At 37.1% G+C, this 23,595-nt stretch overlaps 1 protein-coding gene across 1 annotated transcript; it reads right to left on the bottom strand.

Moving 5' to 3' along the window:
- Positions 1 to 715: 715 nt before the first annotated feature.
- On the bottom strand, positions 716 to 10,810 carry LOC121388001 (macrophage mannose receptor 1-like). The gene is made up of 4 exons (XM_041519193.1): positions 10,609 to 10,810; positions 8,812 to 9,062; positions 2,154 to 2,339; positions 716 to 1,162 (listed from the first exon to the last, which is right to left on the bottom strand). Exons 1-4 carry the CDS (start codon positions 10,677 to 10,679, stop codon positions 939 to 941), a joined length of 732 nt encoding a protein of 243 aa, XP_041375127.1. The 5' UTR covers positions 10,680 to 10,810; the 3' UTR covers positions 716 to 938.
- Between the last annotated feature and the right edge of the window lie 12,785 nt (positions 10,811 to 23,595).

The raw sequence follows: 23,595 nt of genomic DNA on the forward strand, positions 1-23,595 counted from the left end.
ATAAAGAACCCTGTTAAAATATCTTCACCGAGTCCAGTTGTCTTTTCGGGGAAGTAACATAAGGACCACACAGACATTGAGAGAGGAAACCCGCTGTCTCCACTTCATGGGCTACTCATTTCGATTAGCAGCAAGGGATCTTATATATGCACCATCCCAAAGACAGGGTAGTACGTATCACGACCTTTGATATGCCAGTCGTGGTGCACTGGCTAGAATGATATATAGCCCAATGGGCCCACCGACGGTGATCGATCCGAGACCGATCGCGCATCGAGCGAGCGCTTTACCACTGGGTAAAACAAACGAGGCAACATTACGGAGTGTGACACGTCATATTAGTCCAGTGCAGCTGAAAATCCAAAAGGGCTGTAATATCACCAACCTAACCTAGCGAGAAGTATTCTCCTGGCCAAACCAAACATAAATGCTGGTATAAAACCCCTACTGTCATCGGTAAAAAGTTACGAGTTTGATCAAAAATGTCGGTCATTCAAATTCATGCTGCAAAATGAAATGTTGGATTGTATGATGCCCTTTCATTGGCTGGAACAATTCATTTCGTTATGATGTATGCAGGATTCCTGATATTCCCAAAATATAAACTGGCTACAACTCGTTTCGTAGTGTAGTCTATCTTATCTCTTAGTAAATGTATATGGTTTTTATGAATATTGATTTTATTATTAATAATAAAAATCGCCAAGGCATCAGAAACACCACATCGTAATTTCCATTTATATCACTGTAAACTGAGTTATACAATATTAACGGTACTGCCAATCGTTACGCATTTGTGGATTTGAGTTTATGAAATATACGTTAGTTTACCTAAACATTTCAAATAGTGTCCCATGCAATTTAGTTTTATTAGGAGACAGTACGAGAACTATAGATGTGACAGTTTATGCAATAAACGTTAGTAGTCCTGGCAACCATCATATGGTTCGCTCGCAAATGTAGCTGTATGTGTTGTAGGACTTCAAGTCGTTCCAGACGCCACTATCGACAGAGAGGCCGACGAAATCCTCTCCACCCAACCCGTCATCTGGCTGACCGTATCTCCACGCAGTGAAGTCAAGCCGGTTCCCGTTCTCCCAGACAAACTCCCCTTCAGTAGCTTCATCTGTCAAGCCAATCCAGAATGTTTTCCAATAATCTACTATAAAAGAGAGAAATGATTTTATATAACGACGCACTCAACAGATTTTAGGGTCGGGACGTAGCCCAGTGGTAAAGCGCTCGTTTGGTGCGCGGTCGGTCTACGATCGATCCTCGTCGGTGGGCCAATTTGGCTATTTCTCGTTCCACCCAGTGCATCAACGACTGCTATAACAAAGGCTGTGGTGTGTGCTATGCTGTCTGTGGGATGGTGCCTATAAAATATCCCTTGAAGTGTTGATAACGAGTTTCCTTTCTCAGTGGTCTTTAACCATGTGTCAGACGCCATATATCCGTAAATTAAATTAAACATTTCCTGTTTCAACACATTTTAACTACGGGACACGGAGAAAATTAAATATGAAACCCCTCCCGCCACTAATTGGGCTACTCCTTTCGGTTAGCCGTGGTATGTACTACCATGTCTGTGGGATGGTTGGTGCATATAAAAGATCCCTTGCTGCTAATCGAAAAGAGTAGCCCATGATGTGGCGACAGCGGGTTTCCTCTCTCATTATCTGTGTGGTTCTTCACCATATGTTTAACATCATATGACTGTAAATAAAATGTGTTGAGTGCGTCGTTAAATAAAACATTTATTTCGAACCTAGACCGATCGCACATAAGGCGAGCGCTTTATAAATGGGCTACCTGCTATATAAGACACACCCCATTACATATTTTAAAAGGTGATATATTTGATATTTAAAGTGATATATTTTTAGACCATTCACAAAGGCTGGATTTATAGATGGATACACACAAAAATGGACGAATGCGTGAATAAATGAAATTAACGACTTAATGATTTAAAAAACGCACATGATTTATTATGTATTAAACATTGTAAAATATATTTGGCTATTACATTGTTCTGGGTTGTTTTTGTTTTTTTGTGTGTTTTTTTTTTTTCGGGGGGGGGGGGGGGGGGGGTTTTTTTTTTGGGGGGGGGGGGCGTATAATATACGCTTAACAGTATAAAAATTAAATACCTTCGTGTATATTGATATAATCACTAACGGCTGCATTTTTGTCCGCTGAGTCCAATACAATTAATTTTGAACCCATCTGGATGCAGGCGTCACGTGCATCACGCCATTTCAGGTACGAGGTTTTGGCGATGAAGCAGAGGTTAAGATCTAGTAGGAGAACGTAGCCATCTTCCGTCGGGCAGTGTCCTGTTTTAAAAATAAAATAAACCGCTTCGTGAGGTACTTAAAATGTCATGTAACCATTTCTTGAAATCCATCTTAAACTTGTGTTGAAATTTCTCTGAGATACTGAATTCTATTATACATTTAAATTTTACCTTCAAGACGCCATGGGAAGGGGATTACTCTGTACACGTCCGAAACAGTATCTCTGTGAAACCACCTGAAACATGTACACAGGCATATGTGTGACATAGGGGTGGACAAAATGTCAGTATCGGTTATGACCACCACCAGCCCTGATGACAGCTTGACAACGGCGACGCATGGAAGCAATCAAACGTTGCACAACACGTTGTGGAATGTTCTGCCACTCATGCTGCAGTTCCGTAAAATGGTGCGGAAGTCACTGGGGTGGTGGATTCCTCCGGCACACACGCTGATCCAGTGCATCCCATAGATGTTCTATTGGGTTTAAATCTGATGAACGGGCAGACCAAGGTAATGTCTGGACGTTGTGGCAGTGCAGAATCTCCTGACTAGCACGTGCAACCTGTGGTCTGGCATTGTCATGCTAAAACATTCCACCTTGAAGTTCATGTGCGGAATGACGTGATGCTGCAGGATCTCGTCTCTATATCTGATGCCCGTCCGTGCACCTGCCACATGCACAAAAGCCGTCCTACCACCATGACAGATTCCTGCCAACACCATGACATTGACACCACCAAAACGGTCGACTTGTTGCACGCAGGTTAGAGCATAACGTTCCCCTCGACGTCTATAGGCACGTGTGCGTTCATCAGCACGTGACAGGAGAAAACGAGTCTCATCTGAGAACAAAACAGTCATCCACCTGGAACGTGTCCATCTCGCCCTCTTCTGGCACTACTGCAGACGCTCAGCTAAGTGACGTGGGGTCAAAACGTTACATCGCACTGGTCTTCTAGGGAAAATTCCTGCCTCCCTCAGCCGATTACGAACAGTCTGGTCAGAATTGCTGCATAATCCAGGGATTTGTGTCGCTGTGGTTGTTGCTGTTGTGGTTCTATTTCGAAGATGACATACCCGGTGGCAGTGGTTACTCTGTCATTAACACTTTGAGTGGTGGTGTACCATGTCCACAAAGCAGAGATGGTCTGTCTGCAGACGCCAAAGTACCTTGCTACTGTCTGCTGAATTGCCCCTGCTTGCAATGTCCCAATGGCATTACTGCGTTGAGTTGACGTCAATCTTGGCATCATTGTGTTACCTACAGTGTCGTTATTTGGTCTGTTTGCTATTTGACCCATTCATTTATTTTGAAGAAGGATCCTCCACCTCAGTGTGAGCACTGTCAGTGTACTCTGACAGTACGCCATATTTTGGTGGAGTGTACCCATCTGAAAGCAATTCGAAAAGATATATTTGGACTAAGAACTGTGATGGAATCCTTTCGATTCCATCCAGAACTTATTTTACAATTTTTACGTGATACTGAATTTTATTCTAAATTTTAATTATATATATCTGTGTATTTGTATTTTTACACAGTCCTTTGCACTGTGTTTTAATTTAACTGTTGAATTTTTATATTGATGTTGATTATCAAATTTGGTTTGCTTTTACCATAGTTTGACACCCAATAGCCAATGTATTTTTCGTGCTGGGGTGTCGTTAAACATTCATTCATTCATTTGGTCTGTTTGAATCACTGCTGATTTGGTCTTTTATCCACGACCAAGGGAGGGTTCTGCATGCAAAGTGACAAAACTTCATGATGCACGTGCTTCTCTGGGGATTGCGCTTTTGCGTTTCAGTACAGACGTTGACTATGGCTACGTTTATGCGAATCGAACGTGTTTTATAGTGTTTCTGCATCATCATTCGCTCACTTACTTGATTGTCTTCACGTGTGTGTGTGTGTGTGTGTGTGTGTATTTACGTTTTACTCATCTTTTCACTCTGTATTTTAATTTAACTTTTGAATGTTTAAAGTGATATTGATCACCAATTAATTTGAGGATTCACCTATCTTTCGCACCTAATATTGTATGCATATTTGATTCATAATTTGACACCTATACTTCCCACAAACAATGCCGAATTATTTGTATAGTATCAACAATATGCCAGACTCACATGGCTGTGCCAAAATATCGAACAATTTACGTACCATAAAGAGGACAAGAACGGGCATCTACAAAATGTATATCATTTTTTTTCTTCAAATTTTTGTTTTGTTATTAACATGTCGATCCTAAGTGGGGAATATGTATGTGGGAAAGTACAGATAAAAGATCCATCGCTGCTAAAGCAAAACTATACCGGGGTTATTACCAAATGATTGTCAATAGCCGATGATTTATTAAGCAATGCGCTCTAGTGGTGTCACTAAATGAAAAATAACAACTTTATTTCGATTTTCATTTTTGTTTTTCTTCTGTCTTCCCTTTGGGGGTGGGGCTGGTGGCAATGGGGAGGGGATAACATTGCTTGCTTGACAAAACAAGGAACAAAACCAGAACGTGTCCAGCTGTCCCGTACCAACATCGACCTTGTAGTGGTTAAGCCATATGAATTAAGGCTTGTCGGTACTGTGCTCGCATACTGGCACCACCTTCAATCAGTATTTTAGCAGTTCAAGCTACGAGGAAACGTATGACTATTGCCCTGAATGTACTGGTGCATTTTCGGTAATGGATTGTCCAGGGCCGTACCTTGCGTAACATATGTGGGCTGGCAGTAGGGAGATGAGGGCACAGTAATAGACACAAGGAGCACATTTAAAATAAAAATAGTACTTTTCTTAAATGTATTGAGGTTCCCCAGTCCTACTTCCCCACACTCATTAGATAAAGTCCTGGGGTGAACTACTTTATAATATTGGCAGGCATGCTACAACCCAGTAGGTGCTTTTAAAGTAATGAATGAATGAATGTTTAACGACACCCCAGCAAAGAAAATACATCGACTATTGGGTGTCAAACTATGGTAATGCAAATAAATAAAGTGATGATCAACATCAATATAAAAAGTCAAGATTTAAACAAAAACACAATGTAACGAACTGTGCAAAAACTCAAATATCAAAGATAGATACTGACCTTTACTCAAAACGTCAATGTTGTGCTGTATTGGCCATTCTCAAAGAGAATCTTACACCCCTGCATCACGGTCAGGTTACAGCACGCGCAGGGGCTGTTTTAAAGATGCAAGCTCACCCAAAACGGTTGTAAAGGTAATTCACAATCGAAAGGAGTCTTTTATTCTGAACAAAACATTATGATGATATGCGTTAACCAAACAATATATACATTTCTTACACACCCGTTGGTTATTTTATATAACACATGGGTTGTTTACATGCATACGTGTGTTAGCAATTTCAAGGCATACAACTGACCGCTCCTAGGTGATGACCAGGTAGGTCACCAATGTCATGTGTCATGCCAAAAAAACCCAGCACGGTGGATATAGACTATACTGTGACGTATAGTTAACCTGGCAATCATGGGTTGTACATATCTTTTAGTTGATAAAGATGTTAAAATTTGCTTAAAACCTGGTTTTTGAGGATATGTAAGAAATATAATAACACATTCGTGTCCGTTAGATACCATTTATTGCACAACTCGTTGTTTAAAAACATAACAAACTAGCTTTTGCTCGTTAGATACATTTTAAAACAACTCATTGTGAGATTACTGATATCTAACGGCCACTCGTGTATTATTCTGTTTAAATGTGTAATAGAAGTCGTAAACATATGGCCATTATAAATGTACCATTAACATATTCAGTGCTGTATTTGCACAATATTGATTTCAAAAGACGTTGTGAGTATTTGCAGCATGAATCACTGCAAGCTGTTTTGTCAACAGAGAAGGGCTGTTCTTAACCACGATATATGGTTCCAACTCCGTCTGTGGGAGAACTTTCAGTTATTAGCGCGCAGCTGTTCAAACGCCAAACACATTCTGCAGCTTACGTAAGCACAATGACGTCGAAATATGCACACGGGCGTGAATAGAATACTATTTCAGGCAACGAACTCTAAGTATATTACGGAAATATTGGACAGATTATTTCGAGGGCGAAGTACCTTTAATAGTATTGCCTGCAACTCTAAATTCGCGACAGGAGTCGACAATACTGCTGCAAAAGGCCGTTGCAAAATTGATTCAGGTATTTATTTTGTTATTATTAAAATGTTTGAATTAAACTGCTGTCTCAAGATGATTTGATTCCTAGGGCTGCATCTGTTTCCACTAGGGGGGATTTAGCTCAGTCGGGTGAGTGATCGCTTGAGATGTTTGCGTCGCAGGATTGAACCCTTTGGTTGGATCCATTAAACTGATTGTGTTGGGTTTTTTTCTTCCCATTCCATACAGTGCAACATGACTGATCAAAGACTGTCTTATGTGTTTTCCTGTCTGAGGGAAAGTGTACATAAAAGATCCCCTGCTGCATTAGAAAAAATGTAGCAGGTTTCCTCTGATGACTACATGTCAGAATTGCCAAACGTTTGGCATCCAATAGCAGGTTTCCTCTGATGACTACATGTCAGAATTGCCAAACGTTTGGCATCCAATAGCCGATGAACAGTCTGTATGCATATCTGCCAGAAAAGAGGTCACCATTTAGATCCACAGCTGTTTCTGGACAAAACTCCGGTTCCAGTTGTGGAGGAGACCAAATTTCTGGGGGTTATTTTTGACAGGAGGCTATCTTTTGTTCCTCATTTACAGTATGTAAAAAAGAAGGGCTTAAAGGCCCTCAATATCTTAAAGGTTATTGGTAAGACTGAATGGGGAGCAGACCGAAAGGTTATGCTCCGACTTTATAGATCTTTAGTTCGGTCTAAACTTGATTATGGGTGCATTGTGTATGGGTCAGCACGTAAGTCTTACTTGCAAATGCTAGATCCTATACACAACCAGGGACTTAGGCTTTGTCTTGGTGCTTTCAAAACATCTCCTGTGGAGAGCTTGTACGTCGATGCACACGAACCTAGTTTGGGTGCTAGACGTGCAAAGCTTTCTCTGCAGTATGCTACAAAGATTAAATCAATGCCAAAACATCCTGCACACAATGCGGTGTTTGATAATAAATATATGAAGTTATTTGATGCGAAACCGAATGCGATTCGAACATTTGGTCTTCGCATTAAGCAGTTTTTATCAGTTTCCAACATTGATTTAACAGACATTTTGGAAACGCCTTCATATTTTATTTTGCCACCTTGGTGTATCAAACCACCAAAAATTGTATTCGATCTTGTGCATCTAAAAAAAGATCGCACAGATGCAGTTATTTATAAACAACATTTCATGGAAATCCAAGAGCGGTACTGTGATTACATTCCTGTTTACACAGACGGATCACGGGATGGGAATTCGGTGGCTTGTGCTACAGTGTTTCCATCAGACACAATAATTTCCATGAGATTGCCCGATTCAGCATCAATCTTTACTGCTGAAATTTGGGCAATCATTAAAGCCCTGGAACAGATTAAGGATTCATATGCATCCAAGTATATTATTTGTACACTCACTTTCCTGTCTTCAAGCTCTACAGTACATGAAATTGGAGCACCCCTTAGTTGGGATGGTGATACGAAAGTGTGTCTTTTTATCAATTGCCAATAAAGATGTTATACTGTGTTGGGTACCCAGCCATGTTGGCATTAGGGGTAACGAAAAGGCAGATGTTGCTGCCAAGTCTGCTTTGAACTTGCCTCGTGTCCATGTTGGTGTCCCCTACAGTGATTTTAAATTTCATATTAACCAATATATCTTTTCGACTTGGCAAGATGATTGGGACGGTGCGGTTGCGAATAAGCTTCATTCTGTCAAGGCAGTCCTGGGAGAGTGGCAGTCATCCTACAGGCGATGCAGGAAGGATGAAGTAGTCTTATGCCGTGCCCGCATCGGCCATACATATTTGACGCATTCATTTATTTTAAAGAAGGACCCTCCTCCTCAGTGTGAACACTGTCAGTGTACACTGACTGTGCGGCACATTTTGGTGGAGTGTGATCATCTCAAGCCGACAAGAAATGATATATTTGGCAACAGAAATGTTTTGGAATCATTTAAATTCCATCCAATGTTAATTGTAAAGTTTTTAAAACACTTTGACTTCTATACAAAATTTTAAGATATACTTAACTTGATTTTATATATTGTATTATACTTACCCCCCACAGCTCCTTACACTGTGGTTTTACATGAGTGTATATAAATATGTTCATATACTTACCATTTGTGACACCCAATAGCCGATATGTATTTTTGTGCTGGGGTGTCGTTAAACAAACATTCAATCAACCAATAGCCGATGATTAATTAATCAATGTGTTGTCGTTAAAAAAACCCAAAACACTTTTAACTATCCACTCGGCTGATACCTGTGGCACATTTCCATACATGCATATCCAAGAAGTTATACTGAATGTCTAGTTTAAGTTTGGTGTAATAAGGACAAAGAAAGATATATAACAATGATTTTGGTTTACCTGGGATAGAAGAAAAATGTCGCCACCCTGGTGAAGGTAGATAACTTGCGCCATTGGTGAATCGCGCTGAATGCAGATGACAGGCTAGATCCAAATAATTGTACGAAAACGAAATGCAGACTTGGTCGTCTGCGCATTTAATCGTGCAAATCATTTCCGATCTGACGTCATTTACAGAATATATCACCTTGTCAGTGATTGTAACGTCATCATATGTGGAATTCTTAATCCAATAGAACTGTCTGATGTTGCTGAAATTAAAGATATAAATTGGGTATCATTTGTTTCGTTATATACACGATTCACGTATACGCGGAGGTGTTTTTCGGCCAACACTAATTGTTTAGTTTTTGTGTGTTTTCGATGTGTTTCTTTGACATTAATAAATTTTAAAAATCAGGAAAAACTAAATTATTAATGCATTTTTATTTTTAACAAAGGAATAAAATAAATTAAGATTTTAGGAATGTTACGTAATTTGAAATTGTCACCCTTCTTCCCTCGTGTTTTGTACTCATCCCACGACCCCCCCCCCCCCCCCCCCCCCCCCCCCCAAAGTGTGACGTAATTGTTGAACGAACCTAAGTAGATATAAAAGTGAAGGTATCGGAGATGCAGATATTTAATGGATAATTTAGCATAATAAATATTTTTTTTTAAAAGTCCTTGCTACCATAGTAAGTTATTAAACAAATTATTTAGTTTGGCTGTTTAACAATTATTGCTGGAATTGTATACTGGAAAAAAAGCAACCATAGTATCCATTCTCTATCATACTAGCAACTTACATTTTACCAGGTCGTGACCTCATAACACTTGTATAACACAACGTGAACTTTATGCTCGTCAGATACACACATTATTCACGAATTTCATAATAATGGCATAACAGGCTTTGAAATACAGTATTTTGTTTATTAGAAACCATATGCAACATAGTCGCAACGCAGAAGTAAGCTGATGTCTAGCCATTGTATTGGTAAAGGTGTTTTACAAATTTGGTCAGCAGGTTATCAGTGTCAGGCGTATGAATGCCATGACTATAAACGAAGTGGCCAGGCTGGAGCGTTCCTCGCTTTAAAATAGTTTCACATCGAGTGTAATTAAATAGAATAAACTCAAAGATTTGTTTTAAATGTATAGTGGTATATTGTTTTGTAACACCACAAAAATGCAAGTTCATTAAAACAAATCTGCAAACACGTATCGAATGCAAATGACATCACATCCATTAGATACGTATATATTTACAATTGGTTTTAAGCGGTACATGTGTTCTCGGTGAAGAGTCATTAAATAATTTCTTCATGTACATAAATATATAAATGGAACATGGCGAATAGTGTATATCTTGTTCTGTGTTTTGATTGTAACAAACGTCCTGTCTGATTATCGAACATATATAATTTCTATTGTTTTTTACCATGCTTTCTTTCCTTCTTCCTTTATCTCTTTCAATACTATTCATTTACGTTCATATTTAAATTGCAGAATATAAATAAATGCTGTTGCGATGTGTATGTATTATGGAAAATGCCTAACATGTTGTGAACCTTGTGCCTAAACCATTTGTTTTGCAAAAGCAATAAACTAAATTTCAGTCCAAGATACATGTAGTGTTATCGGGTCACAGAAAGTATGGTTCTATGATAGATAATACATCTATCTCGTCTTTTGACTTCGTCAAATTTATACAATGATACATTCAAGATTTGGTTTTATGGACGAGTATGTAGTGTAAACATATATTTATACATGTTTTATTGTGTATTATTACATTGACATATTTAAACGTACCTGTATGTTGGGAAAACGCAACAGAGAACAACAGCTAATCGCATTTGAAGTATAACTGCTGTAGACGGCATCACTTAACAATTAAATCCTCTTCTTCCGATCAAATGAAATCTTCTTGATCCAGATTGTAGTAAATCCACAGATAAACGGATGGACTGTATATCTGACTGTGTATTGTTCCTGTGGAATCTTCGTAATTCATAAATTCATCATACTAAAAGTAAAAAAAATCAAAAAAAAATCAATGTTTTAAAACTTTATAACATTGGATACTGTTATGGCACATTTTCCGGCGTCTCTCGTCTGTGCAGCAAATGCAAGCTTGTTGCAGTTTTGGTTTGTAAACACCATCGATGTATCCACGGCCGTAGCTAGTGTGTGTGTGTGGTGGTGGTGGGGGGGGGGGGGGAGAGACAAGGAAACAATCCTTGACTCTTTAAGGAGTTTTAGACTATTAACTACTCAGTTGCCCCCCTAAAAAAAAATCCTAGCTACGGCCCTGGTATCTCTGACATTGTAAACGGCACCACACATCATGAAGAAATGGTTGATTTAATAGGGTGAAAAACCATAAATTGCCATGTTACAAATTAAGGGCATGAGACTGAATCTACATCAAAATAACCCAAAACGTATTGCCTTCGGAATTTGATAGCAATCAGTCAATTAATAAATACTTATTGTTTATTTTGCACGATCATTATTCTATGTTACTCATTTTGCAACCATCACGTCAATACAGTATGTAAGTAATTGTATGTATGTATACACACACACACACACACACACACACACAAGCACACATACAGACACACACATAGAGACGCACACACAGAGAGAACATGGAAAGGTTATTACTAGTGTGTGTTTCCGTATCGTCAATATAATATATTAAGAATACAAATTGTATCATGAGAGCATAATACATTAGCTGTATTCCTAAAATATGATAATGAGGATACTAAAACATACGTGAGTAATGCTATATCCATCATATAACACAATCTATCGGATGTTTTCAGTTCTTAGTTATGTCAATTGTGTTGATTATGTTTAGTTAATGTGTACTGATTACAAAAACGAAATATATCACTACTTCTTCTAGCGTGTTAGTTTTAGTTACAGAATCTCACTTCCACAATTTTTAGGAAATGTTTTACGAATTTATGAAGTTTTCGCTCCAAAGACATATACAGAACACCATATTGATGGCTTGTTAAATAGCATTTATTAACACACATATTACATATTTATTCTGCATGTTCTACTATACAGGTATAAATCAATAGCAAAGATTACAAATAAAAAATGAACAGTTTTTCGAACTTGATGACATGATGAGTCATCACGTCCTAACCCTTACAGTCACCCATCATGTTGCAGTCCCATTTCCCTTGATATCTTCTGTCCATAGTTGATATATCTTGGTGAAATTGAAGTGAGAATGGAGAAAATGCACTTTCAAAGACATCCGACATCCAAGCTTTTCATAAGTCTTTATCAACTTTTCTATTAAAGGGACATTCCTGAGCTTGCTGCATTGTGAGATGTTTCCGACTAATAAAATGTTTCTACGATTAAACTTACATATTAAATATATTGTCTTGTTTAGAATATCAGTGTCTGTATATTCAATGTGTTTCTGGTCGTCTTAATATTTGTCAGAAGCCCAAACCTGATTTTTTAGGAAATTAAATTAAATTTAACCTAGTACAAATATTAGAACGATCAGAAACACGTTTAATATACAGCCACTAATATTTAATTACAATCGTTAAGAAGTCTCTGTTAGTCGATAGCATCTTCAAAATTGCAGCAAACTCAGGAATGTCCCTTTAACTGTTCGTAATTCCCACTTTTGTTATTCCTAAGGACATGTTCAACCACTTCTCTAAACGACCTGCAAGCGTTTCGTTTCTTTGATGTCATTTTTTCTTCAAATTCTTGTGACTGAAGCATATGGTCCCGTGAAAATACCACATTCGATTTTGGCTTTTGACAGATGTGGAAACATGTTGGAAATCTATTTGAAAGCTTCGCCTTCTTTGCTCAGTGCTTTCATAAACCGTTTGACAAGCCCAAATTAACTTCGATATGCAGCGGAGGTATAAGTACTTTCTCTGATACAACCAAGGGCTGGTACTACACATTATGTATGCCTGGAATAAAATGTTCTCTTTGAGGCCAGTGTCTTTTACCAGTGTGTATAGCCTCCTTGGAGTCCTTTTAAGAAGCTAATCATATTGAAATCGCCACAGACATGCCATTTGTACACGTTGTAGACTATAGTTTCCAGAAGAAATTTTACATTTTCGTAGTTTTCCTTTATATGCACAGATGTATACTGGGTACCATTGTGCAGAAGAACACATTTTAGACTTCGGGAGGAACTGTCTATGAAAAGCCGCCAATCATTTGGTTATTGACCAATACTCAGTTCTTGAAACAAGTTCTCAATGTCATTACAGAAACATAAATCATCTTTCACCGAAAAATAGTTTAAGGAACCTTTCAGGACTTTTACTAGCAGCTGTAGTTCGACAACTGTTGTCAAAACGTTTCCACTCCATCAGTTTTGATATTAGAAGCTCTGCATTAGACTTCGTCAGCCCGAGATCTCGAATCAAATCATCCAGTTCCTGCTGGTTTGGAAAGTGTGGTTGCTTCTTTTGTTTGTCAGTATGACCAAAATAAGATTCTTCAGATTCAAAATGTTCACCTTCACTCTCCAAATCTTTAGCAGGCGGTCTCGGGACAGACAGTTCTTCAGAGTGTGGAACTGGAGCAATAGATGATGGAATATCTGGATATGTGATATAATGTAAATTTTTCGTGTTCTTGCATCTTGAAATATCCACCATACAGAAGTAGCCGTCATTCACATGGTTCTGTGGTTGTCTCCATATTCGGGGTATGGCAAAGGGCATTGAGCGGCAGTCACCTCGCATCCATTCCTCCAAATTCGATCGACATGTACCACAAACTACGTGTGGAGCCCATGATTCGTCTTGAACCCCAATCTTCATGCCAAAATATAATTCATAAGCTTGTGCACATTTCGTAGATACTTTGATGCCATGCTTTATCTGCCTTAGGTCAATGTAGAATCCACAAACATAACAAAATGAACCGTCAGAATGTAAGCAGCTTCGTGATGAAGACATTGCACAAATGAAAAATACTAAGTTGACCTATGCACGTATAGGGCTATATATACACCATCTGGGGCAGCAGTAGAACATTCTTGACAGCACTGAAACATTCTAAAACATACAGGAACATTCTAGAAATAACTAAAACATAGCAGCCATTGGAAGATTCTAGAAAGTACCAAAATATTCTATAAAGCACCAGCTGCTAAAAGGTACTGGAATATTCGGTGCTTGGAATTTGAAAGGATGTGGAATTGTTTTCTAAAACCTGACATATAGTACAAATTAATACTAAATGTATGGTTAATCTAACAAAACTGAATGGAAAATTCAAAACTATGAACATAATAAAATCGTTGTTACATTGTTTAATCTCAAGCTTAATACAACGTCATTTTGTTAACCCTATACACAACGTTAATTCCAGTCAGCCATTACTCGATATTCAAATGACGTTTCGAATAGAAATGACGTCACACTTTAATATACTTAAATACACTGAACAGCATTGAAAAGGCACCACCAAGAAATGTTTGGATTTCGAAAAGAATACCTAAGTAATAAATGTTTTTGCTATGAACAGCAATAGATGGATGATTGATAATGATAACAAACAAATCATTGATTAGTTTTAATTCATCTACATATGAAAGAAACGTGGGGTCACAATGAAAAGTCAATAGCGCGTATGGCCACCATCTGCAGCAATGCAAGCCATGCAACGTCTTCTCATCGACCCGACAAGTCTGCGAATAGTGTTCTGGGGGATAGCATTACACTCCTGCTGTAGTGCGTTTTCCAGTTCTTTCAGGTTATTCATTTGTGGACAACATGAGATGCGTTGACCAAAGTAACCCCAAAGATGCTTTGTTGGCGATAACTCAGGGGACAGTGCTGGCCATTCAAGCAAAGGGACATTAGTGTTCGCTAGATACTGTGTTGTAACACATGCTGTGTGCGCTCGGGCGTTGTTTTGCTGAAATGTGTGCATATCCCGATGCTGATGAAAGAAGGGAATGACGTGATTGTGCAGCGTTCGATCACGAATATGGAAGCAAATAATATGGCGATCTTGTCGTGGTGTCATAGCACGTCGTTGTCCCTGGTGGTTCCTGTCTGCTGATATCTCCTGTAGTGATTGTTGAATGGTGGTATACAAATCGCTGTGTGATGACTCTACTCGAAACGTCGACTTGAAACATGCGTAAGGCACGTTCACGTTCCTCAGCTGTCAACCTTGCTATCACTTGTTTAACGTTCCTTCAAAGTCTACTTCATAAATGAAAATGGCTTTTCGGATACCATATTTTATAGCCCAATCAGCATGATTTGCACATTCAATTTACGTTTTTCATGCTATACATGCAATATGTTTCATGGAGTGTTCAGGCAATCGTTTGCGTAAGTTATTCGTCGCCATGCATGGTTTAATAAGTAGGACGGTACTTATTCATTGATATTTTTAATGGTGATATACACACCATTCACATTTGTTATCATCAACTGGTGGTGCGTTTTCAGTGCTGTTCAGTATAATAATTAGTGCTTAACGTTTTTAGCATTTTGGACGCTGGATAGCTTACATTGTAAAGTTGCTAAAAGTGTTTGTTTTATGAATATGAAAACATACGTCAGTTATTGAGTGTAACCGTAGTACGATTGTCTGCATATCAATAAACGTAGATCCGTGATCTCGGTTAATTTACATCTAATTTGAAAAGTTATTACATTCTCAAAGTATGATCTGAAACATGTCACATACTTTGATTAGACTGGACATGCTAGCTATTAAATTCTCTTATATTAGGAATACCTGTTATTTTTATTCCTAATATGTGGCATTGACGATACTGAAATACAGGAAGGAATAACCTCTTTATTGTATAATATCAAAATTAATACAACCACTTTCTCTCAAATGTATACTTAACTCTAATCATATTTCCCTCTCAAAGCGTGTACAGTGTTTTTACGGGTCTGAATTCCCAACTAAGAAACGTTTGACAATATATTGTTTGGTCACAGTCCTAAAGGGACATTCCTGACTTTGCTTCATTGTAAGATGTTTCCGGCTAATAAAATATATCTACGATTAAACTTGCATGTTACATATATGTTCTTGTTTAGAATATCAGACTCTGTATAGTCAATGTGTTTCTAGTCGTCTTAATATTTGTAAGAAGCCCAAACTGGATTTTGCCTAGTATAAATATTAGAACGATCAGAAACACGTTCAATATACAGCCACTAATATTTTGTGCAGAAAAATATATTTGATATGTAATTACAATCGTTAAATAGTCTCTGTTAGTCGATGACATCTTAAATATTGCAGAAAACTCAGGAATGTCCCTTTAACACGCTTGATTGAAAAGTAATCCTCACACCGCCACACACTTAACCACACACCACCTAGCAATCACTTTGTTGTAAGTAGACCATCATGATATATTTCGACAGAACATCAAATGCGAAATTTATTTTGATAAAGATGCATAATAGTTTTAACAATGAGACATTAATGACATCCTAGTAAACTAGTTTTGATAAAAAGCATGTCTGCAAAAAGCTATTTAATGAAATGTATCTAGACCTTGGCCTGCAATAATAGCCGTTTTAAGTGTCCCAAATTAAATACAGTGAGCAACTTGTTGCAAATATATCCACATGCCAATTTTTTTATTTGTTTGTTCATTTATCTCTTTATGTCTTTTTATGTATTTCTAATAATGTTGTTATTATTTTATTTATTTTTCATTTCTTTATTTATTTTAATTATTTCATTTATTTATTTTAAATTAATTTGTGGATAGTATTAAATGGAATAAATACTATATACAATAGAAAAAAATAATAAAGGATTGTTTAGGTGATCCAACATTTTGTAAAACATTTTAATTGTTAAACTTTGACTTTATTTAACGATACCACTTGAGTATATTGATTTATTGATCATCGGCTATAGGATGTCAAACATTTTGTAATTTTGAAATGTAATCTTGGAGAAAAACCCCGCTACCTTTTTCCATTAGTAGCAAAGGATCGTTTATATACACCATCCCACAGACAAGATAGCACATACCACAGCCTTTGGTATACCAGTCATGGTGCATTGGCTGGAACGAGGTTTTTAATAGTGTCTATATTTAGTACATTAGTCGATGAATACTTTTTCATCAAACTTCCAAATTTAAGAATAAGTTTGGTTTTAGAAATTGATTGTCTCCCTCCCCCGAAGAAACAACGTTTAGTAATTTAAAAAGAAGCATGGATATACCTACATATATGTTTTTTATGAATATCTAAAATTTGATCCTATGCAGCACTTGCCTACAGAAATATGATTTTCGCGTTAAAAATGTCCTACAATTAAATTAACATCTGCCCCATTACAATCCTAGCTAGAACACACATACATATATACATACATAAATACATGACTGCATGCCAACAATTATGCCTACACATATTCCTAATTATTACATATTCTACTAAACTATCATTATATAATAAAATACACTATTATTACATAACAAAATACAAAACATCATAACATTGTTATAATGCACTGCAACATTATATGATAAAATACAACAAGCGTAACAAATCGGACCGATATAAAACAGATATAGCATACATAGCGCAGCTATAATTCACTGCAATGCAATTTAATAAACTTAGATCTAGCATAACACTAGAATAACACAAACTAGTGCTAGAGAAAGAACATTACAAACTAACCAATTTACGAAAAACTCACCGACGTCTTCGTTGTTTACTGTTCAGATTGCAAATCACACGAAACGCATAATAAAACGTATTAAATATATAGCGCACATTACGTCTGAACAAAAACACTATCTCTCGTTAAGTGTGTCCATTGACCCGTAAAAAAGAACCACAATAGCTGAGGACGAAATGGTGTATTTGTCGTGCTGTGTCAACCCGAGCGGAACAACTTGAAAAAGACTTCCTTTGCGTCAGACGGATATCAATATATACTATGGATTATTGTAGAAATTCTGGCAGGAAAGAATTTATCTTATCTTGCTCACTTCCGTCGCTGTGAATTTAGTTCATACACTCAATAAATGCGCAAAAGTTACATTCACTTCGTGTCGCTAGGTGTACAATAAAATTATACGATACATAATTAAACTGAAAAAAAAAAGACAGTCAAATGGGTGTTTTGTTTACCGACACCGATAGAACACATTGATTAAAAAATCATATATTTGGTAATTCTGATACAGTCTACAGAGGAAACCCGCCATGTTGTTTTTCTAATGTCAGCAAAGCTTATTCTGATAGACGGGACAACACATAGTATTTAAAAACACAAAGTGTCAATTGGCAGGATTCGAACCTACTGCATCGATTCGAATGGTTTCCCTGCGCGTGCTGTAACCTCACCGTGGTGCAGGGTGTAACATCTTTGAGAATGACTAATTCAGGACAAATCTCCTTGTTTTCTTCGAGATACAATTGAAATTTTGAGTAAAAGTCAGTATCTATCTGTGATATTTGTATTTTTGCACAGTTCTTTACACTGTTATTATTTAAATCTTGATTTTGTATATTGATGTTGATCATCACTTTATTTGTTTGCATTTACCATAGTTTGACACCCAATAGCCGATGTATTTTTCGTGCTGGGGTGTCGTTAAACATTCATTCATTCATTCGATTCGAATGGCATTTGACAACAAGTCCTTTGATACGTCAGTATTGGGTCACTGCTTTGGAAACAGGACTCCCACACGCATTTGACAATATCTGGACCAATACTATATATAATATTATACTGTATTCACGAGAAAACGATAAAGTTTGTTTTGTTTATTAACACCAAAATATTGGTGATTTTAACAGTCATAGAGAGGAAATCCAGGGATCGTTTTATAGGAGCCATCCCACAGACAGGATAGCACATGCCATGGCCTTTGATATTTTTGTTATTGGAGTTTATGTTTTTGGGGGTTGCTGTGGATTTTGTTTTAACTTTTAGAGGATTTTCTTTTCTTTTTTTGTATTTGGTTTCTTGATTTGTTTGTTGTTGGTTTCTGTTTTGTTTTGTTGTTTATTTGTTTTGTTTGTTTGTTTAGGGTTTTAATATGGGGTTTTTAAATTATTAATATTGTTGATGTGTTGTCAACGGAGTTATATTCACCATACCAATATAAAATATACCTGGTGGCTTTATTCTCTTCTCTCTCTCTCTCTCTCTCTCTCTCTCTCTCTCTCTCTCTCTCTCTCTCTCTCTCTCTCTCTCTCTCTCTCTCTCTCTATATATATATATATATATATATATAACATTAGTCCAATGCTTGCTCAAATGTTATTAACTCGGTGGACTGTCTGTCCGGTTTCCATCATAGTTTTGTTGACTAGTTTCGTTGTTGCTTTTTTATGTTTTTGGATGTCCTTGCGGATTTGTTGTTGTTGTTTTTTTCGCGGTGCGACTTTTCGTATTGTTTGTATATTGACGTTTTTAACAACAAAACAGTAGCTACAAAAATCGTGTTTGAGTCCGATGCATCCGGCAGAGAGATAACAGGAACTCCAAACTACTTGAGATACGTTCATTCTTCAGCATGCCATTGTATACATCAAACTGTTTCACTCGTGCTTTGAATAAGGTGTATTTATGTACAGTGTGTACAATATCCAACTGTTTCACCCATGCCTTCAATAAGGTGTGTTTGTGTACACTTTGTGTTGCGTTACCAGGTACTGATTGAAGGGAGTGGTGTTTCTTAACAATTGCGTTTCTGAATTCTGTCAATGTTATAGATTCCCAATTTGAGGCATAATTTACATGAATTGTTATTCGAAATGTAGATGTTGTTTGTTTAAGTATTTGTTTCTCTTTTTTATGCTTGTCTTTTGGGGGGGTTTCTCGGGGTTTTTTGTTGTTGTTTTGGGGTTGTCGGTTTTTTGTTTTTTTTAATTTGTCCGACAGGCAGCCTGCACTTAATTATGTTATACGTGCAGGCCATAATAAAATGCGTTACATTGTGCTATACTATTTGGGATTTTTCTTCTTCTATTTTCCTTTGTATCTTCAGTAACATTTCTGATTTCGGGGCGGGACGTAGCCCAGTGGTAAAGCGTTCGCTTGATGCGCTGTCGGTCTGGGATCGATCCCCGTCGGTGGACCCATTGGGCTATTTCTCGTTCCAGCCAGTGCTCCACAACTGGTGTAACAAAGGCCGTGGTATGTACTATCCTGTCTGTGGGATGGTGCATATAAAATATCCCTTGCTGTTAATCGAAAAGAGTAGCCCATGAAGTGGCGACAACGGGTTTTCTCTCTCAGTACCCGTGTGGTCCTTAATCATATGTCCGACGCCATATAACCGTAAATAAAATGTGTTGAGTGCGTCGTTAAATAATTCCTTCCTACTTCCGCTTTCCATCTATAACTTGAATGGCGCAAAATGTCATATAAAATACCCTAATAAGAGTCCTTTTCTCTGTTCCCGATATTTGACATGGCGTGACAGGCACGGCGGTAGCAAGTAGACTGAAACTAAAGGCGCAAAGCAAAGTTTCTTGGGCGTTCGGGAATGCTCCCCAGGAACATTTTGAAAACTAGATGTCCTGAAATTCAATTTACTGCATTCCTTAGAAGTTTTGTACTTTTTACATAGACTTAGAGAGGTTACCACCTACATTGTTCCTTTAGCAGCAGATAATATTTTATATGCAAAATCCCACATACAGAATAGCACAGACCACTGTCTTTACTATACTAGTCGTAGTGAACTGGTTGGAACGACAAAAACCCCATCATGTCCACCGATGAGGTCGATCCTAGACTGACCGCGCATGGGGCGATTGTTTTACCACTGCAATGGCTCCTAAAACAATCACTGCTATGGATAACTATAGAAATTAGTTTCTACTGATGTGTTTACATCACAGGCGCATCGTCAAAAACCATTCCCATCGGTAGTAGAAACAGTCCTAGTGTTTATCGGTTACCGATACGTTGTCTTATGTATGATATGACCTGACCTGGAACCCAAAAGTTTGTTCCGTTGAACGAAACCACTTGAGCACATTCATTATTAATCTTCGGCTATTGGATGTCAAACATTTGGTAATTTTGACATATAGTCTTAATACCTAGGACTATTTCATATGCACCAACGCACAGACATGATACCACATACCACAGTCTTTGTTATACCAGTCGTGGTGCACTGGCTTGAACGAGAAATAGCCCAATGAACCCACCAACGGGGATCGATCCCACTGTTATGATGTATTTCCTGGACTAAAATATTGAACGTTTCAGTGTATTTAAAATTCACTTTGAACAGAAGAGTGAACTTTTGGGTGTTATAATTTACCACTTGAAGGATAAGTCGAAGATAGAACCTTTCAGTGTTTTAATTCACTTTGGACAAAAGACTGAACTTTTCAGTATGATAATTAACTTATTGATTGGTTATTCAAGGCCTGATTGCGGAATTCTAGCGGTTGTGGCTTGGGCATGCTCATTTACGTAACAAAAACATTCATTAATAATAATAATAGTCATTTCGGCATTGTCTCCTTCGACCATAGGATTGGTACGTTTCACCTTGGTCGGAACGTGGTTCCAGACATCAATTAATTCGGGATTGTCTCCCCCTACCATGGATTTGCTCGGTTGTGTGGCAATAACCTGGGTGGGGACATATATCCCAGAGATAAATATTTCAAAACATTTCATTAAATGAATCTGTGTTTGGTGTTAAATATATGCTCATTGATCCCTTGCTGCTAATCCAAAAGAGTAGCCCATGAAGTAGCGACAGCGTTTTTTCCCGGCCAGGTCGAAGTGAGGTTTACCCCGTCCATAATGCAAATTTTAAAACACGTGGTGTTTGGGTGTTGAAGTGTGTATTGTAAAATGTGCAACAGAAAACGATAATTTTGCACAATAAGCAAAACGTGTCATTCCATCCCGTGAAAACATGTATTCAGTTCTCTAACAATTGACATATTGATCTAACATACAGAATGATTTAGGTTCGGTCTCATAATGTCATGTGTCTTTGTGCTAAAACAATATTCTATATGAATTTCTAATTAATATTTAACTATCTAAGTGCTGTTTTTCTTGATACGTTTATCAGTTTTAGGTGTAGGTAACACAATATGACGCATTTTGGGTGAATTAACAAACCAATTGTGATCAGTCCGGTTTGTGAAACAACTATTGAGAAATAGTCGAGTTTTGCATTGTTTATCAAAGCTAACAATACAAAATTATATATATATATATATATATATATATATATATATATATATATATATATATATATATATATATATATATATATATTTATATACATATTCTTTGGCTGAATAGGACACGGCTTAATTTAAGATACACATATACAAATGCAAATGAAATAATACATTACAATTTGCAACTATGTTTGTCAAAATTTAGCTACTTAATCATATGGAAAAGGTTAGGTAATTATCACCCTCGGGTGCTTAAACCCTACCAACTAGGTATAAACAGCTGTTCATAAGTGTGTTGTGGAGCTATTGGTTGCACATATTACTTTGTCCGCCACTGTGCGAACAGAAAAGGGGATCTTTTTTCAGAAGATGAGATATTGCACAAAGAATAGTTATAGACTTCATAACGGATCGATTCTGTGACAAAACAAATCTGAACGACAAAACCGTAATACGGGTTCAGGGACGTATATCTACACAATGCAGTGTCGAATGGGCATTTGGGAATATAGTGGTTGATTCTATGAATATATGTCTTGTGCCTCGTCTATAGGAGGACAGCCACTCCAGAGCAGATTATTTACTTGAAATGTCGCCCTACTTGTACCGCCAAAAGAGAACTGCCATTCTCAGACTAGTTTACTAAATCAAAACTAGCACCGGACAGAGATAATTTGAATAAGTACAGTTGTTATGACTTTCAAAACAGTGATGATCACAGGTGTTTGCGAATTGACGAAGGCTATTTTTCTTAAACGGGTGTTGTTTAACACTATATGCATGTAACTTAAAATGTGCTGTTATATTAATTTGCTTTTTAGTGTTGATTATTCTCAAAAGACTGAAGAGCTTGTTTAACAATGCGTATTTTAATGAAATACTTAAGGCATAACAGAAAAAATGTGTTTGTTTTTGCTATCGACTCTAAAAGTTGTTGGACCATGCCTCATTGTTTAATATGCAACTATTAAAATAGGTTTCCATAAGAATAAAATACTTTCCAAATTATAATCCAGAATTTATTTAAATAACTATTCTGAAACTGAAATTCTTAATATATTTAATTGATTGATTTATTTAGTTTTTAATAAAGTGTTTTCTTCTGGGGGTTTTTTTGTTTGTTTTTTGTTGGGGTTTTTTTTGGGGGGAGAGGTATGGGTGGGGGTTTTTGTTTCATATTTTATTGTATTGTTTTTAGCATATCTAAAATATTTTGGGAAGATGTAGCAACATCAGTGACTGCTTTTTTAACAAAATATTATCATTATCCACTGCACCATACACAAGTTTAACAATATATTCGTTTATACGTACTTGGATACCCGTATATCTGTATCAGATATCTGTATTATTACATAATATATTGATGTGCGTGATTGTATGTGTTTGTGTATGTGTTGTAATTAATGTATTTACTGTCAACCATCTTGTCACGTGTATATAACAAAATGTTTATGTGTATATTCCTCCTATGCCGTTGTTTAACAGCCCGAGTGTAAATAAAGTCTTGTCTTGTCTTCTCTTGTTAAGCCTGATGATTTAATTTTCTAAGCATAATACATTTGGGTTTGTTTTTTTTTTTTTTTTTTTT

This window comes from Gigantopelta aegis, chromosome 14 (assembly GCF_016097555.1).
Source record: "Gigantopelta aegis isolate Gae_Host chromosome 14, Gae_host_genome, whole genome shotgun sequence".
NCBI classification, from domain to species: Eukaryota; Metazoa; Mollusca; class Gastropoda; order Neomphalida; family Peltospiridae; genus Gigantopelta; species Gigantopelta aegis.

What these genes read in the sequence shown, in the direction of transcription:
- LOC121388001 (XM_041519193.1), bottom strand. Translation starts at nt 10,679, where the DNA reads ATGCCGTCTACAGCAGTTATACTTCAAATGCGATTAGCTGTTGTTCTC. An exon ending in ACATTTTTCTTCTATCCCAG is followed by an intron (nt 2,340 to 8,811) that starts GTAAACCAAAAT and finishes TTTTTAAAACAG; the next exon opens with GACACTGCCCGACGGAAGAT. An exon ending in TTATATCAATATACACGAAG is followed by an intron (nt 1,163 to 2,153) that starts GTATTTAATTTT and finishes TCTCTTTTATAG; the next exon opens with TAGATTATTGGAAAACATTC.